The 18,973-nt window shown below is 38.7% G+C and overlaps 1 protein-coding gene across 1 annotated transcript in view; it reads left to right on the forward strand.

Annotated features, from left to right (window-relative positions):
* The window catches only part of LOC136866224 (esterase E4), a 113,956-nt gene that overhangs the window by 16,813 nt on the left and 78,170 nt on the right, over window positions 1-18,973 (forward strand). Inside the window, exons 2-3 of the mRNA XM_067143008.2 lie at window positions 6,717-6,904; window positions 16,302-16,484. Of these exons, the coding sequence (XP_066999109.2) occupies window positions 6,722-6,904; window positions 16,302-16,484 (366 nt within the window). The 5' untranslated portion in view covers window positions 6,717-6,721. The remainder of the gene's footprint in view (window positions 1-6,716; window positions 6,905-16,301; window positions 16,485-18,973) is intronic.

Here is an 18,973-nt window from a genome sequence, read left to right on the forward strand (position 1 = left end):
ATTTTATCACAGCTTCAGCTGTTAGACTGTGCATTGTTCGTGCAAGACAGATATTAGCTTCAGAACAGAAATGGCCGTGACGATTATTTATTCCGTTTCTTAGTGTTTTAGCAGTTTAACGTCCTATTAATACAGATAGGTATTCGGCAGCCCTCAAGTAGAAATGGGCTGGGAACTCAGGAGGTAGCAAACAAAGCAAACTGTTGATATCGTGACCTTAGACAAGGGATACGTGGAATTCGAACCACATGGGCGCGACAATTCGCTTCAAAAATTGCACATGTATTGGTCGGGATTCGAATCGCAGCCTCTTCAGTGAGAAGCCAGTGTCTGTCTCTCGTATAACACGCCACGCGGCTGTGGCCTTACGTAACATACAGCCAAGTCATTTGTCGGGTGAGAAAAAAAGGAAACCACGGGAAACTACTTCAGCGTTGCAGCTTACAGCTACACGACACGTATAGCGTAGGCAACTCGCTCAGTTATTATTATTATTTTGATGATGATGATGATGATGATGCTTGTTGTTTAAAGGGGCCTAATATCGAGGTCATCGGCTCCATATTATTATTTTAATGGGAGAGAGGTTACAACTACGAGTACATAACCAATTTGCTACTACTACTACTACTACTACTACTACTACTTTTCCCACAGTCTGCTAGTTTCGGGGGTGCGAACTACGTCGCGTCGCACATGTCGGTTTGGCCCTGTTTCACGGCCGAGAGTCATCCCCAGCTCCCTAACTCAGTCCCATATTCGAAGAACGCGAACTCAGTCCCGCAAATTTGAAGCCTACATATCAACTCAGTCCCAAGTCATACTTCATCTGAGTCCCGGCTCGCCCCAAACAGATGATATACTATGCTACACAAAATTGTCCTTCTCGTTTTCCGACAAACAACTATCTGCACAGTACGTGTAGATATGGTTAAAAATATCTAGCATTTTGTGGGGGTGTGCTAGTCCTTATCAGAAAATTGCTGTAACAAGCTTCGACTACATGGCATGTTTGGACATTTACTGGCTGACGAACCACAAGTATTTCTTGAATTGCACGGATTAGATGAGATGGCACTGCGAGAGGGCAGTGTTCATTTCGGGAATGGTAAATTGAGCAAACATCCACATGGCTCCAATTTCTACCGCATGTTATCGAGCGAAAACTAAGATATTATGTATCTTCCACAAAATACTGTATGTGCTAGATGAGTAGTAAATTGAGCAAATATGAGCAAAACCTTTTCCCTCCCTGTTTTTCAGTGGTTTTTACGTCCTACTAACTACGTTTCGGTTACGGTTTGCGGAGATGCCGGAAGTTTGTCCCGCGGGAGTTATTTTACGTGTCGGCAAATCTACCGACATGGGGCTGACGTATTAGAGCACCTTCAAATACCACCTGACTGAGCCAGGATTGAACCTGCCAACTTGGATTCAGTCTGAGCCAATCGGCCCGGCCCCAGTTTTACACTTAAGGACTGATGGTTGTACAGGGTGATCTGAACTGACCGATCACATTCGCCACGGTGTAAAAGCTTGTATTAAATTAATCATAATTAAGACAGGATTTACCGTATTTGTCACCTCAGTTAAACTGGGCGCTTGAACATTTTAGTGTTTAAGTCATACGAAACATAGGTATTTATGTAGTATACATGCTAAAGCATTGTACGTTTCGATTATTAACCTCCTTTCTACACATAGAAGAGAATCTTCCCGCCAGTTATTTGAATGGCAAAACACACGCTCTGCATAATAATAATAATAATAATAATAATAATACAATTTTGTGTGACTATTGCTAGCCTGGTGCAGTCCTTGTAAGGCAGACCCTCAGACGAGCTTAACTGCCGTGTATTTGAAATTGCGCATTATTGTGGTGGAGGATAGTGTTGGTGTACAAATTGCAAGCAAGTTGGGGACAGTACAAACAACAAACTCCCGATCCAAGGGAATTAACCATTTAAGGTCAAAATCCCCGACCCGACCGGGAATCGAACCTAAGACGGGAACCGAAGGTCACTATACTGACCATTCAGCCAAGGTGCCAGACATGTGCTCTGTCTGTAGGGTGCAGAGTGGTGGTGGGCGGGGCTACCTGGTGGTTCATAACACTAGCCTGCAATGATTTCCTAGTTTTGGTGGAAAAGATGGTTCATATGGAAAACTATGTGCTGATTTCAAAAATGCCAAACATTTAGCTGTAACGCGTACAGATTTTATGTAATTATATATCGATATTTGAGATTTAAAGTAAATTTCAGGAAATTTGAATTTTTTAGATCATGTTTCAATTTTTTTACCAGGAATCACAATACATGAACAATGCTAATGTTCTAGGATTCAGTTGAAGATACAGAAATGCTTTATCATGTACCGTTTACAAGATACCGGTATCAATAACAAAACATATCCTAAAATTCTTGTATTATGCAAATTTACAAAAATATTTTAAAAATTTCACACACAAAAAATATGCCGGTAATAACCTCAATGTTGTATTATACTGGATTTATTGAATACTTTCATGAAGCAAACCACTGTTTCACCCCAGTTCTTTATCTTTGGCTGGCAGTGTATTTAAAATTCTCAGAGGGTTGGATGATTTGACAATGCAATATCAACACGATGAAGGGAAGTAAAAAAAAGCTGTCAGTATTGATATCACTGAAGAGAAGAGTGCCAAAATATGCCAGCTCATAAAAATATCTGAGGAAAGAAAATATAAATTAAAATAAACACAGCTCTTAGATAAAGGTATCTTAGCATAATCTTCAGTTGGCTTTCTTTTTTCGTTGGTGTCGAAGTGTAAAGGCCGCCACACACAGAAAGTTAAGATAAGCTACGCTAAGCTATGACAATTACCTTTACAATTTACAATTTCTCGCTAGATTTGGAAATGGCGGTATTTCAAACGCGAATTCTTGAGGAAACTCAACCGTGCGACGAGGCAACGGGAGAATCCCCCGAATTCATTCACTGACAACACGTACTGATCAGATCAGCTAATATTACACGAGCGATCAATGTTCAGCTTTGTCACCACCAAACAACACTTCCAAGCTATGACAAGCTAAGTAATGCAATGCCAAGCTATGTTATGCTATGTCATGAATAAAAAGCTAAGCTATACTATGCTTGCAGCCGTTTAAAGGTGGCAGATCAATTGAAGAGGAGGCTTTTCTTTTATTGGCCGCTGTTGTGGAAGACAAGGAGAGAGAAAGAAACAGAAAGAGGAGAAGTCATATATACGTGAAATTGGAGGGAGAATAATTCATGGTGAATTCCATCATTTGATTCAAGCATTGCATGGAAATTATGAATTAAAAATCACTTTTGTGTAAGTCAGGAACAGTTTCATGAACTTCTCTCTGTTACTGAGGATGATATTAAGGAAAAAAATGAATATGAAATATGCAAGTTATAGAATGTAGGTTAAAAGTGTACGCAAAAGCAATAAATGATACGTACAATCAATTTCCATTTATTTGTTGCCAGCAGTTGTCTTTCATGGTTAGATATCTCTTTAATAATTTGACAACAACTACTGTATATTTTTATCAAAAATTAAGTTCCCAGAAGGAAACCATAATTTAATTTCATTGATTGCATCTCTTCAATCAGACTTTTATCCTGTGGTCTGTCTTCCATGATAATTAACAACCAAAGAAACAATTAAGCATTATAATAGCAGTCTGTATGTGCCATTACATATGACTACATTGGAGTGATTTTTTTCGTTGAGTTGCATAGCCTAGCATAATTTAGCTTAGCTTAGCCTGCTGTGTTTGGTGGGCTTAATATTCTCTGGTTTTTAAGTATTCCTTAGTGTTGTGTATAGTGATATGTTAATATAATATGGCTTCAGTCTCTGCAGCACCATGAAGGCAGTGTGTGAATAACCTGAACAATTTCTGTTATGTACATGGTTCATACTTGTTACAGAGGCAGAAACATAATATTACACCTTTTATTAAGTCCGGCTTCAAGGCTAAATGATTAGTGTGCTGGCCTTGGCCAAAGGGGTCCTAGGTTCAATTCCTGGTCAAGACAGGGATTTAATCATTAGTTAATTCCTATGGCTCCAAGGCTGGGTGTTTGTGAAGTCTTCAGCATTAGATTTAATCTTAGGTAGGGCCATTCCCACAGACATACAGGTCACCTATATGGCGTCAACTCGAAATAACTGCACCAGGCCTCTCCGGAGGCCACGTGCTATTATTACCCTTTATTAAGAAAGTGTACCTTGTATGTTTCAAAATTAAGCTACATGTAAAATATGTTTTGAAGGACTAAAACAGAGGTATAGTGAAAAACAGAAATCCATGCTGTTTGGAATTCACACGATTTGGTATGAACCAAACAATCATTATGATGATTACTACTTCTGTCTGTGCAATGAAGGCTTAGAATCAGCTGTTGGGTCTGTGTCACACTGTTCAGATATTCCCGTTCCAGTGACGTCAAAGCAACTAGAGGTTGTGGAGCAAATGAGTTCATCTGAGTCTACAGAACATTTTGAACTATGAGGATTTCTCCCCACTTAACTTCAGAAGACAAACCAAAGCTTTTTAGCTGGGCAGAGCCGAATGATTTTGTGCTGGACTCAGCTTACCAAGGAAAAGAGTGAGATTGTGGGATCGAGATTGAAAGAGTGGTCTTTAGTTGGAACAGGAACTGAGAGGAAGAATTCTCTAATTTTTCAAAATGGAAAATCAGGTAGATTATTGCTGTGACATATCAGGTTTAATTCTCCAGTTTGGTGGTAAAAATTATGATAGTAATGATTGGCATGTCGAACGAAAGCAGGTGATGCAGGAAATATTAGCTTAGAAAATGAAGTCTTAAAGGAAGTAGATGAATATTGTTACTTGGGTAGTAAAATATCTAACAATGGCAGAAGTAAGGAGGACATAAAATGCAGACTAGCACAAGCAAGGAAGAGCTTTCTTAAGAAAAGAAATTTGCTCACTTCAAACATTGATATAGGAATTAGAAAGATGTTTTTGAAGACTTTCGTGTGGAGCGTGGCATTGTATGGAAGTGAAACATGGACGATAACTAGCTCAGAAAGAAAGAGAATAGAAGCTTTTGAAATGTGGTGTTACAGAAGAATGCTGAAGGTGAGATGGATAGATCGAATCACGAATATAGAGATAGTGAATCGAATTGGTGAGAGGAGATCGATTTGGCTAAATTTGACCAGAAGAAGAGATAGAATGATAGGACACTTGTTCAGTTGGTTTTTGAAGGAAGTGTAGGTGGTAAGAACGGTAGGGGTAGATCAAGGTATAAATATGACAAGCAGATTAGAGCAGATGTAGGATTCAATAGTTACATAGAAATGAAAAGGTTAGCACAGGATAGGTTGGGAAAGAGTGCTGCATCAAACCAGTCTATGGACTGATGATTCAAACAACAACATGATTGGCATTTATTGATGCCTCAAAGAGAAGCTTGAAAACAGTGTTACTACATACCAACAGAAGCAAATTTCCTTTGATTTCCATTGGGTATTTTGTTTATTCTCAATTAAACATATAGAAATTTGCATTTAGAAAAAATTAATTAACAGGAACATAAGTGGCTATTGTGTGGTGACCTTAAGATAACCTCTATCCTGCTAGGCCAACAAGTAGGTTATACAAAATTTCCTTGGTTGTGTGTGTGTGTGTGTGTGTGTGTGTGTGTGTGTGTGTGTTATTGGGACAGTATAAGTTGAGATAAACAATGAACAACCAGAGTGGCTTAAGAGATAAAGTTTAACTTCTGAAGAGAAAAAAAATAATGTGGGGTTAATCCTAATATAAAACCCACTTCCCCCTTTGCATATCAAACTTGGGATCATTAAATAATTTCTAAAAGCAATGGACAAAAGTGGTACAGTATGTGTTTTGAGTATTTAAACAAAGATATCCACTCTTGTTATAAGCTAAAAGATATTGATTGTACTGCAGGCTTATTGGACTGCAGATTAGGCTCCTTATGAAGGACACTGCATTTTTAGGCATTATGAATAATACTAACATCAGGCATGGTGTGCTTTCAGAGAAGTAATTGATAAATTTTTGGGAAACGTAAAAGAATTAAACTATAAGACAATTGCAAAAAATATATTGAAATGATTTCAAGTTCTTGGCTGCAACATGAGTTTAAAACTCAAAATGAACAATCATCATGTGTTTCAATATGTAAAACATCAGGATATCATGGACACTAAAGATGCAATAGGCTCATACTTCTCACTGGGGCAATAAGAAGCTGTTCTAGATACATTTTTACAATGTAGGCTACATTATGTATTTTCTGAGAAGATGAAATGATGGAACGTGTGTTTATGAACTATGGAAAAAAGATGAACATATAGTATGTAGGCATTTACAGACATATATATACACGAGTATGATATAAGACTTTTCCCCACATTATTTTCTTCTTTATGTTACTGAGCTTCATTTCTCTGCCTCACGTAGTAACCTATCCAAAAATTGTAGAATTATTATAGCATACCCGACTTATAGATCATAACTGCCAGTATAAAACTGATTCTACAACAGGCCTAGTAGTATTCTGATAGTAAAAGTGCAGTGTCCAATTGGAAAGAAGTGGCCCTTTCTTGCTACATGCCACAGAATTAAGGATACAATTTATCTCCTGCTGGGTACACTTTTTCATGACCTTGTAAAACTCACTCGGCAATATTTTGTATGTTACAGTCAAGATGTTGGTGGTGCTACTGTTAGCCCTCTGTTTGGCAGGGTGCCCATGCAGGGCAATCCAGGTCTCACTCCCAGCAGGTAACCTGACAGGTACCACAGGAACTACTTATTTCAAAAACAGGACTATCTTTAAATTCATGGGAATACCATATGCTGAGTCTCCTGTGAAAGAAAACAGGTTCATGGTAAGTTGCCCTTCATTTCACCTACCTTGTACAATGTTGCTGAGGAAAGAATGAACACATGGTACTTTGCAAGTTCCCTACTCTGGTTCACTTTTTTGAGAAACAATTGAACCTACAGATATAATGTTTGTTGGGGGTATCCACAGAATTTGTATCTCTGTAGGAGGTGAATTATATTTTGATAATCATTAAATTAAGTCTGATAAAATATTAAATGTGAGGAATGTACAATACCATGGGCTCATTCCTTTTTTAGCTACTATATACTTGCAAACAAAAAATGTGGCCTATATAGGAATGGCAATTTAGGTTGCTAATGAAATGTCTAACAGCTCTGCCTTTCAACGCATGTTCACCTCTTACAAGCAACATCAATGACAAGATGCTTATCTTTCCCCAAAAGATGAGCAGAAGGCAATGCTCACCCCTACCCTCTACAATATTGTCTCTAACCATATTATATTGAGCAAGCCCACTCTTTCTTATTTACTTCAGTCATAGCAAATTTCATTAAGCGAAGCTGTTTATGCCATCTTTTTAAAATATTGTTTTATAACAGTTATAAATTAACTGAATTGAAACTGAAGAGAGTTCGCTTCAGATATCACAAAAAAAGAGAAGATCTGACTTCTTCATTTTACAAAGAAAGTACTGTAACATTGTTCATTGGTTCACATTTGTTTCTCTGGATTTACTTAAAGCCAGTGATAGAGAGAAGCAGCAAGGGTCAGGTGGAGTCAGGTGTTAGGTAAATGTGGAAACCTAATGGAAGAAAAGAAACATTAATGCAATCTACTGGTGGGGCCTATGGGCTACACGCAAGTGTATATTATGAACATATCATGCTGATATTTGCTATAGAGCTGAAGTGTTTAGACACATCCTGGAATCGAACCAGAAGATCTTCCTTATCAGAGAACAGAGCTTTGTGACGTGCCATCTCCCTTTGCTGGTTGAAAAACAACTTTTGCACATCTTCAGCTCTCGCATCATGGACCGTGGTGGATTGCACTTCCACTTCACCTTCTGCAATGCTGTTATGTACTATACAAGCATTCTGATTTTATGCCATTTAGGCTGCTTATGGCCTACATGTTAATGTTCCAGTTTACTCTAACTGGATGGCATAGAAAATGGCACTCTGTTGAGAGACTTACAGTATTATGTAATTTTGTTGGGTAAACACCAAATGTGTTGCTAGAGACCTTTTATATGCCATCATTGGCATGCTGACTGGACATAATTTTCAGTCTTAAAATGTCTGACTATATCTGCTGGGTTTGAACCTGGAAACTTGCAATCTGGAAGCCAACACTCCTAACCTCCAGAGAAAGCCTAGAACATGATGTATAGATTATGGCCATGTTTGTTTGTTCATTTGTTCGTTCATTTATTTATTTATTACTGGCATACAATGCATACATGATGGAAGTTACGAAAGGAATTCATTAATTCATTCATTCATTTAGCGTATGATCTTACAAACATTAATAACATACACCAAAGGAAAGAAGAAAGTTACAAATTAATGCTCAATTATTTATGAAGAGTAGAGCCTCTGGAGTAGCATGAAAGTATGTTGAATAGTCAGGCCTGAGGAGAAAAGTAGGAAATTTCTATGGTAGGAAGAGGGGACACATTCCTCCACACTATGTTTGGTTGTTCAATAAACCAACATTTGCATGTTGGACTCTGAATTTTCTCCCAATTGTACAACAGGTCAACACAGCTAAAATGATTTGTTATGATCCTGTTCAGTGTCGAACGCATTTTGTGAGGCTAATTCAGAGCATCAGATTTGACACTGACTCTGACAAGAAAGTTTTGCATAGTGCTTGGTGGGTAACAAGTTTTAGCTGCCCATATTGACTTGTTCGGTACAGATATGCAGTTAAAGGTAATCCATACATGCAGCAGCATACGGTTATGGCAGTGCAATATAAAGCTATTCTGTCTGACTCCAAAGTAGTTGTTTACATATGTGAGTGTATTCTGTCATTTCTGAGAATATGCAATTATCAGTGGCGTATACTGAGGGCTACCAAGGCTATCAGTGAAGCCCAAACCTCAAATGCGAGCGATGGAAATCTAAAGCACGTTATATTGTAAGCATTTGACACATTGCTCCATTTGCAAACCTTGAAAGCAATGAGAAAACACGTCACACGTATTTCTGAGAACAAGGCTTCGGAGACTGATATTGCAGCCCAGACTCTCGTCCCTTCCCATCGACTCGCCTCACGCGGCTTGCTGCTGTCTGCCTACAGGTGCGGGGACCGGCGGAGGACAGCTGTGCTAGGCTTCGATCCGTCAGTTCGCCACTGCTAACTATCACCATGCTTTACTCATCGTATATACTTCCTCACCTCATCCTTCTGTCTTAAATATATAGATAACGGAGTGCTGGTATTTCACTCCCGTTTACTTCTACATCCTTGTAGGAAGACACTGCAGGGCTGCTGTTATAGGAGTAATATAGTTTTCTTATTATTGGTAGATCTGCTAAAATGAAATGCAATCTTTCAGGTTTAGTGTTCTCTTTTTTTGGTTGGAATCGAGCCCGTGATCATGGGTCGGACACTTGATCTTCTGAGGAAGATAACTAACCATTGAACGATGGGTACGACCGCTGTAAAATTCAACATTGTTATTTAATGATTATGATGATGATGTTAATAATAATAATAATAATAATAAATAATAATAATAATAATAATAATAATAATGGTGCATGGCATCTACACAGGCTTGGTGGTGACCTAATAAGGATAAAATGAATGGCGAAGACGTCTTAAACACCCAGTTCCCAAGCCAGGGGAATTAACAGTATGAGGGGGTTGATTCTGAAAATTGAACCGGGGCCGTCGGACCAAGGGCAAGCATTCTATCCATTTAGCCTCAAAGCTGGACTTCAATTTACTAAACCTTAGGCTACCAACTCGATTGATCAGGTGTTGAGTATTGGCGGTGGCAGAGGCCAGGGCAGTAGCTTGTGAAGCAGCCTAGACAACACAGCGGGCAGCTCTGTTGGCTGTTGGATTCAGCTCGAAAATGCTTATGGCTTGATGTTCCCTAAACCAACTATCAAAAAGGGGTAGCTGAAGTCTAATGGTAGCCCACGTCTTGATACCAGCATACGCCACTGAACAGGATCATAACAAATCATTTTAGCTGGCATTATGTTTGTATCTTGCACAATGAGAATTTACCCATGCAAATAAAGTGTTCGAGGTTTTACACCAAATTGAATTACCATCTTCATCATGTGAAGTACATGAGGAAGAAAGAAAAATTGAAAACTTTTCAGTTTTATCAAGAAAATAGATGATTCCACTATCACTGAAATTCTGGAGGATGAAGAACTAGTGCAAATACCTTCCAAGGAAACTACTAATGTTGAGCCTGTTTATGGGCCTTTGAATGATGACTTAGCTAAAGAGTAGAGTATGTTCCTTGTGATTATGTCAAGAATGTAATTAAAGATAAACACAAAGGATGGTTATTGAACAATAGTGCATCACTTCAGGAGGGTCAAGGACAGCAACTATCTACCCCATTATCAGAGATATTATGAACAAGGAACAAAACGTGAGAAACTCAATGTCACATCAGAGTACGAGTGGTCTAATTTTCAAGAGACAAGGGCTGATCTACTGGCTGTGCACGATATTGACATAAGGTGGTAGGTGTCCACGAAAGCTAGCGCGATTTGATTGACTGATTTCAAAGCTGGATTGACCCGGATTTGTTAAGTCACAGATTTTACCCACTTTCCAATTTACGAACATTCTCTATCGCAAGAAGAAATGGAGAATTCTACGACTGCATTTGGTATCAAGTTCACTGGCAAGATCTTTGTAATTTGGAATACCGACCAATCTGGATATAGTTATGAAATTTACAGAGACCATACACTATCTAGCATCAGTGAAAGAGACATGATTGGAATATAAAATAGAAATTTCATTTCTTAAGCAATGTGTCTTGGAGAACACAGGATTCATAATATGAATTTAAAATATTTAAAATAATGTTAACTACTAAGTGTATGCTTCGAAGCAATGTATCTGGTATCAGTCCATTCAACAGTCTGAGTGAATCAAATCACAGCAATGGCAAGCTCACAAGGATGGGTCCACAGACTCACATCAGACAGAACAGAGTGGCACACTCGTTGATTAGTGAGACAGCACACGGTTCATTACTGGAACACAGAGCATAGGCAGGAAGCCAGACTTATGCGACATAAAATAAAAAATTATAAAAAAATAAATAAATAAAATTGTATGCTTGTGTTTTTATAGCAGACTCTCATTCTCTGCTCATCTGAAAATAATACCCTCAGTTACCAGTTTAAAAAGTGTCCAATGTTTTTGAATCACATTAACATCATCAACAGTTCTGTCTCTTGGCAGGTTTCCTGAGACCGTATCTCTCTCCATCTGCTCCTGTCCCAGGCCAACTGTCTGATAGTCTGGTATCTTGAATATAAATCTGAAATAATTCTTGATATGCATTATCATCCATCCTGTTATTTCAGTACACAAACTTTCTGAGAACTGGGGAAAACCACATGTTTATGACTTCTATTAGAAGCAACATACGTAATAAGAAACTAAATTTTAAAAATAATTCTGGTAAAAATAACTATGCCACTTTACCTAATACCCCTCAATAGCTGTCCCTGCATGGTATCAGTGCACCACATGTTTGTTGGACTGTGCAATAGCCACACTGCCAGTGACAATCTACTTCATATCATTGACAGCACCAAATTTTAGCAATCCATGCAACAAGTTGTCCTACTGAAAAATATTTCAGCTAGGCAAGATCAGGCATCACCAAAAAGAGTGGTACAATTAGCCATCATAATGTAAATGAACTACTAGAGTAAGTTTGTTTTGCATGGCTATTACACTTCTCATTTGTGCTGTGTTCTTATACTGTAAAGTTTAATACATTGAGGTTACTTAAAGATAGGTCCAATAAGTTAGGCCGCTATTAGCCGTGGGCGACTAGTGGTGCAACTAGTTGCTCTGGCGAGTCATGGACCATTGGATCAAAATGTAGCCTATTAGCCGCGGGCGACTAGTGGCGCAACTGAGCAACTAGTTGCCGGCCGTCATCTGAGCCGGCGACTGCTCTGGCGACTTTTAGTTGCTCAACTGCGTGACGGGGCATTGCAGTAAATGTAGCCTATTAGCCGTGGGCGACTAGTGGCGCAACTAGTCGCCGGATGTACCTCCCCGTGCATACGGAAACGTCACTCAAGTTCGTGTTCTCACACCAGCTTGACGTAATGTGGACGATGGAACGCAATTGAATCAGCGATCCACCTAACCATTATCTTTCTTCATTACCTTGTTTGGTATTGTGCTGTGGCAGAGTGAATATTTTACTTATTGTGATAGTTTATTTATTGAAGATGGAGACATCAAATAAACTACAACAGCAAATGAAGGAGATGGCAAAATAATTTGAAAGTCAAATAAATAATGAAGACCATTTTTGACTTAGAATGCAAACCGGTCACTTGGGATTCCAGAACTGAAGCTTAGGCCTACACTGACAAAATAAAAACACTGAATTCTTGGAACAGCATTTTAAAGAACTTGAGGTGAGTATTATATATATATATATATATATATATTTTTGCAAGAGGATTTACGTCGCACCGACACAGATAGGTCTTATGGGGACGAGGGGATATGAAAGGGTCAAGAGTTGGAAGGAAGCGGCCGTGGCCTTTATTAAGGTACAGTCCCAGAATTTGCCTGGTGTGGAAATGGGAAACCACGGAAAACCATCTTCAGGGCTGCTGACTCTGGGATTCGAACCCACTATCTCCCGGATGCAAGCTCACAGCTGCACGCTCCTAACCGCACAGCCAACTCTCCCGGTGTGTGAGTATTATAAAACGTTTACTACTCTTATATGGTAACACAGTATGTAATGCCCATATAAATTCAATAATCGTTTACATTTACAAGTACCATTGATCCATTATATGGCTCTATTAGTGAATTACAGCTCAACTGGGAAACACTTGTTTAGTCGTATGTCGTTTCCCGTTATTTCTTCTTTTATGTGGCCAAGCAGTTCGCAAAATGACGACTTTGACATGCGCAGGTAACTGAAAAATTTACTGTCATCCCCATTTAGATCGTCAAACAATGTATAATATAATCCTCTAGTCAGCCGAGAAACAAATATAGGATGTTTCCGCACTTTCCTAACCCTTCGGTTTTTCCTTTTTAATAGATGCTCAAGAAGAAGTTATTCGTAGGACGCCATTCTCTCAACTGGCTATTCCCCGGTATGAACCGAGCAAGTATTCACAAGTTGCGCCACTGATTGCCCGGTACTTAAATCCACTAGTTGCCCACGGCTAATAGCGGCCTTACTGGCAACCTCCATCTCAACCCAGATTTTTTGTACTGTGCTACAGCAAGATCACATTTTTAAGTGAAATGTGTTTAGTAGTTAGAAAATGTATGGATTTATCAAGTGTTCAGAAAGATATGTTTCACCTTTACGACATCTAATATGCAGTTCTGCTATATAATTTGTGTCATTAACATGACATCAATTTGAAACCGAATGTGTAACATCAACTATCAGCATTCTAATCATTTAAATATACGTGGTCCAGATTAGAAGCTACTCAAAGCTAGCTCGCTACTCTATACCAGCTCTGTGATCTGCGCTCTGCAAAGCGGGCTGAATTAGCTTAGACAATCTGACATTAATCGAGCTCACCTGATACAAGTCAGCTCATTGGAAGCGAGATGGCAAAAGCTACAAGAGCATCATGCATAACTTTGGACACAGTACACTCTGCACAGTGTACCTCGTCACAGATTGCTTTGGGTAAAAAAAAATCATCATGTAGAAATCCTCTGCTGATAAAAAAGAAGAAATAACAAAGGAGACTAGTAGATGACTTCTCCTTAAAAAGTAAGGCAAGGTAAGCTTGTAATTGCTACTGTTTACATTCAAATGTACTTCCTCTTCTTTTCCCGCTGTCAGTCTTTATGGCTTACTGTAATTTCTGTGGCAGTTTCAAAGTATTTTTCTTTGCCTTAATAGAGCACTGTTTATCATCTTATTCCAATGGCACCTCTATCCTCTCCCACACATTATGTACTTCTTTATGATCATGGTATGACAGGTGCTTCAGATCCCAGATCATTTTCATAAAATTCAATTAATTTAAAAATGTCACAATCTGACCACTCTATTAAAATCAAAGAATGCACTTACCAACTTACCATTCCCTGGCACCAACAGCAGACAACAAATACTTGATATGCATATGGGAACACTTGGAAATGGCACAGATCAGTGCAAGTATACTGCAACAAGCACAAGCCCCATCTAGCTGATGCCACAAACAGTGCTGAGTCCCTTTGAGGTTCATCTAAAGACAGCCACCAGAGCGATCTAGTGCACCTCATTCACTGAATCACGATCCATGCTGCATTAGGTCAACTACACAATGCATTTTAACACAACTCCTTATTAATTACATGAGTTTAGGGGTAATACACGCCGAGTCACGGGCTGTCCATTGATGTGTTTCCAGAGTATTCTCGAAGGACTTTCACTTGCATAGTTTGGAAGGAGCTTTCTCTTACATATGTGTTTACAGAAACTGTTACATTATATACAATAGTCGCTAGTGTGTACACATGTGCACAGAAATGGTGTCCCGACATAAACAATCAACACTGCCCCACTTCAGTACCATACTGAAAAGGAGGGGAGGGTTAGTGTTGAAGGCACATATACAACTGTGCCCATTTCTATCACAATAGTCTTGTAGTGGGCTGTTTATCTGCAGCAATGCGTTAAGCGAAGAGGTGGGGGAATGCCATGCTTTATTTATATTGGGACACCATTTATATGCTTGCATGTACACACGTTTATGATGTGCATAGTTTTAGTTAGACGTCAATCAATTTGTAATCAATATGGGTTATCAGTCAGATTTGGTACACTAACATGTAGGCCTACTCAGGGCTGTCAATCACCATATTCCAAGCTGCATACATGATACTACAACAATTGTCTTTGGAACTAAACATTGACAATTGTTTGTTATCGTAAAGTGGGGTAACTTCGGCCATACAGGGTAACTTCGGCCACTGAAGAATAGCAAGACTTATTTTCTCCTGCCTCCTATACTGGAAAAGATGAACCACTTGCAACAACTAAAATGCACATACAATACAATGCTCTATCAACACTCGGTAGTCCAAATAACATTGGCGGGTTCATTGTTGAGTCAATCGATTTCTTTCGCAGCCCCGACTATTGTCTTGTCTGGTAACAGTGGAAAACAAACTGTTCTCTAGCCCCAGCATTCGATTCTTCATTCCAGTGGTTTATGGGGTCAAAATGTAAGTTCGTCTGGTAACTGAAAAACACAATTTGACTGATTTTATTCAAATAGGTTTTTCAGGGAATAGTTTTGTGATAAAAGTTGTCCTCTTCTGGGGTAACTTCGGCCATGCCAAGAACGTACAGGAAAACATTACGCGGCCGCGGATATTGTAATTACAATCCTGTTTACTTCAAGAACGCTTTAGAAGAGATTAATAAAGGCACAATAACAATAAAAACAGGGAAGTTTATCCCGACAGGGAGGGGAAAGACAGTTTCCATTTTCAATGATAAATAGACGGATATCAGTTGACATGGACGGTACACATTTAAGAACTTGATGAAGGCCCAGATATTTTCTAATTTAGAAGGCAATGTATTATGAGGACAGTCTACAAGATTGCTTCTTTGCGACCGCCTTTTCTCTCCATACAATTGGGTTTTATGATTTCCGTACCTTTTATTTATTATCTTTTGTACCATTACAAATATTTATGCAATGCAACATGTAATTTGTAATATCATACAATGCTTGTACGCTTAGGCTAAATGAAATAGTTTCTTCTTTGGGGAAAAAGTGAATTTTATCACCATACACCTGTTTCACCATAAATCATTTTAATTTGTTTGTGATTGTTGATAATGGGCATTTTGCAGGTTTTTAAAAAACATTCATGGTGGCCGAAGTAACATTACATTGAAGAAAATATCGTTTCTTGAGTTATTTTTATGGCGGCCGAAATTACCCCAAAACACGGGGTAACTCTGGCCACTCTTTCGATAATCATTATTCATTACTGGATAACAATGAGAATTATGTTCATATTTAAAAATGAAGAACAAACATGGTAGAATTTATATTCTTTTTTTCAGGAAATTAGAGGGAATATTTCACATTTTATTTTTAAAAATATACGAAAAAGTGGCCGAAGTTATCCCGTTTTACGGTACAGAAATATTTAACAAGCACCGGTGCCTACTGAATAATGTTATCCTGATGTGTTTGTTTCAGCCACCAAAGAAGTTAACTCGTTGGGATGGTGTACTGGATGCAACATCAAATGGCCCAGCTTGTCAACAAATGCAGGTATCACACCACCGCACCTTGAAGAATGTCTTCAAAAATGAATCTCTCCTTGCAGAGGCTGATAATTACTCAGAAGACTGCCTTCGTCTGGACGTCCATAGCCCACAGGTGGGTCTGCAGGCACAAAGGAAAAGTCTCTTTGATAGATGATATAGAATAGGTAATGAAAATGGAACAAAAAGATATCAAACATGTCATGAAAGATAAGAAGCTATGAAGGAGGATACAAACACAATGATAGGCTCCTATGGGTAGAGAGAGTAACAGTAGACTAGGATAAACTTCACATTTTCACATATTGCCAAAGTTATAGATTATCAAGCTATGTTCTTTAATAATAATGTTATTCGTTTTACATCCCACTAACTACTTTTATGGTTTTCAAAGATGCCGAGGTGCTGGAAGTTTGTCCCACATCATCGTCATCTTGATGCCTTCTTAGTCTCACAAATTCTGGGTATCACTACAGCTAATGTTTCTATATTTTCTGCCAGATGGTGCAGCTGTTCTATAGCTCTTATTCCTACCCATGCTTTGATGTTGTTGAAACAGGTCATTCACCTTCTCCCTCTACTCTGTTGTCCTTTCAGTATAAATTATATTCCTCATCATGCAACACATTGGTCACTAGTAGTTCTTTCTTACTGTCTGTTCTTCTCAATGCTCTCTCATTGGTGACATGTTGGACCCTAGACATATTCATCATTCTTGTATGCAGCTACATTTCCAGAGCTTTCAGCCAGTGAATTGTGCTCTGCTTTAGAGGCCAAGATTCAACCCCATAGAGCAATGCAGACCAAATTTAACCAATGATTATGTTTTCTTGAAAGTCGTTCAGGCTATTTCAATACATATCTTAATTTTCAGATGAGGATTGCTTACTTGTTGGATTGGTTTATCATTAAGGAACCAGTTCTATTCATTAACTTGCTGGAAATCACTTAGTTTGTTTTTCTGATGTATATATTAACTAGCTGATGTACCCGTGCTTCGCTACGGGATTCTCAGAAAGACTGACTTTGTGGTTTTCCTAACCTGAAATCAATGAAGGTCATTACAAAAACGTAAGTATGAATGTAGCGATTAAAAGCAATGCTATCATATAAAATACTCGATCAAATGGAAAGCCACACGTTTTATCACTTTTAACGAACGTGCTGCGGTTAGATTGCGGTGCCAATCTAATAGTCCAAAGTTCCAGAGCTGGGATGAGCAGGCCGCAGATTGCCATGAACACTCATCTGCCATTATTCCGCTAAATATGCACACTGTTCATTCCAATCAGTGCCTCAGAGTAGGGATTGAATAGCCCGAATGCTATGATGATCCAGTGTGTTACGTACCAGTAGTATCAGAAAATTTATAAGCCAGGGGAATGGCATGCTAAAGAAGAAAGTTATCTAACTCCCCAGCTACTTCCCATCAGTATTCAGACAGGCTGTTACACTCTGTACGACTGGGCGAGTTGACCATGTGGTTCGCGGTGCGCAGCTGTGAGCTTGCATCCGAGAGATAGTGGATTCGAACCCCATTGTCGGCAGCACTGAAGATGGTATTCCGTGGTTTCCCACTTTCACACCAGTCAAATGCTGGGCCTGTACCTTAATTAAAGCCTAAGGCACTCGTAGCCCTTTCCTATCCCATCGTCGCCATAAAACATATCTATGTCGGTGCAACGTAAACCAAATAAAAATACTCTGGACGCAGCAGTAATCCTATCTACCGGAGACGAGGGGCAACAGAAGACACAAAGCACATCACGACAAACAATGGTCAATGTAATGTTATTGTTGATCAATGTTATGATCTTTCTATATTGTAGGCCTTCACATTTAGTTTTCTTTCGACTCTGTGATTTGTAAAATATTTTATACCATAAACTGTAGTTTCTTATTCTCCGACTTCACATACCGATTTTCATTAAATACTGTTTACCCATTTTCTCGTTACTCGGCGCTGATATGGACTTAGTAACAAAAATCCAAATTCATGAATATCTTTGTGATCATAGCCAGTACGGTAACAATGTATAAGACATGAATAATAGGGAATTTAATACTATATAACCTTAGTTATGTAGCATTCATCGATTACACCTCTAATAAGAAATATTTGAGAATTACATTTTAGGCCTTCCCCTAAACTACCATTTCACTCAGCGTGAATAAAATAATTTACAGCCTAGACTATAGCGACTTATTTCCTGACTTTGCATACCGATTTTCATCAAGATAGGACTACTAACAACAATATTTGAGAATTAAATTTTAGGCCTTCCCCTAAACTACCATTTCACTCAGCGTGAGTAAAATGATTTATAGCCTAGATTGTAGAGGCTCATCCCCTGACTTTACATACCGATTTTCATCAAATTCTCTTCAACCGTTTTCTCGTGATGCGTGCACAGACAGACAGACAGACAGACAGACAGACAGACAGACAGACAGACAGACAGACAGACAGACAGACAGACAGACAGACAGACAGACAGACAGACAGACAGACAGACAGACATTACGGAAAAGTAAAAAGTGCATTTTCTTGTTACTATGGACATGACCGATACAGAAATACCATTATTTTCAAATTCTGAGCAA

The sequence above is a fragment of the Anabrus simplex genome, chromosome 3, assembly GCF_040414725.1.
Source record: "Anabrus simplex isolate iqAnaSimp1 chromosome 3, ASM4041472v1, whole genome shotgun sequence".
Lineage (NCBI taxonomy): Eukaryota > Metazoa > Arthropoda > Insecta > Orthoptera > Tettigoniidae > Anabrus > Anabrus simplex.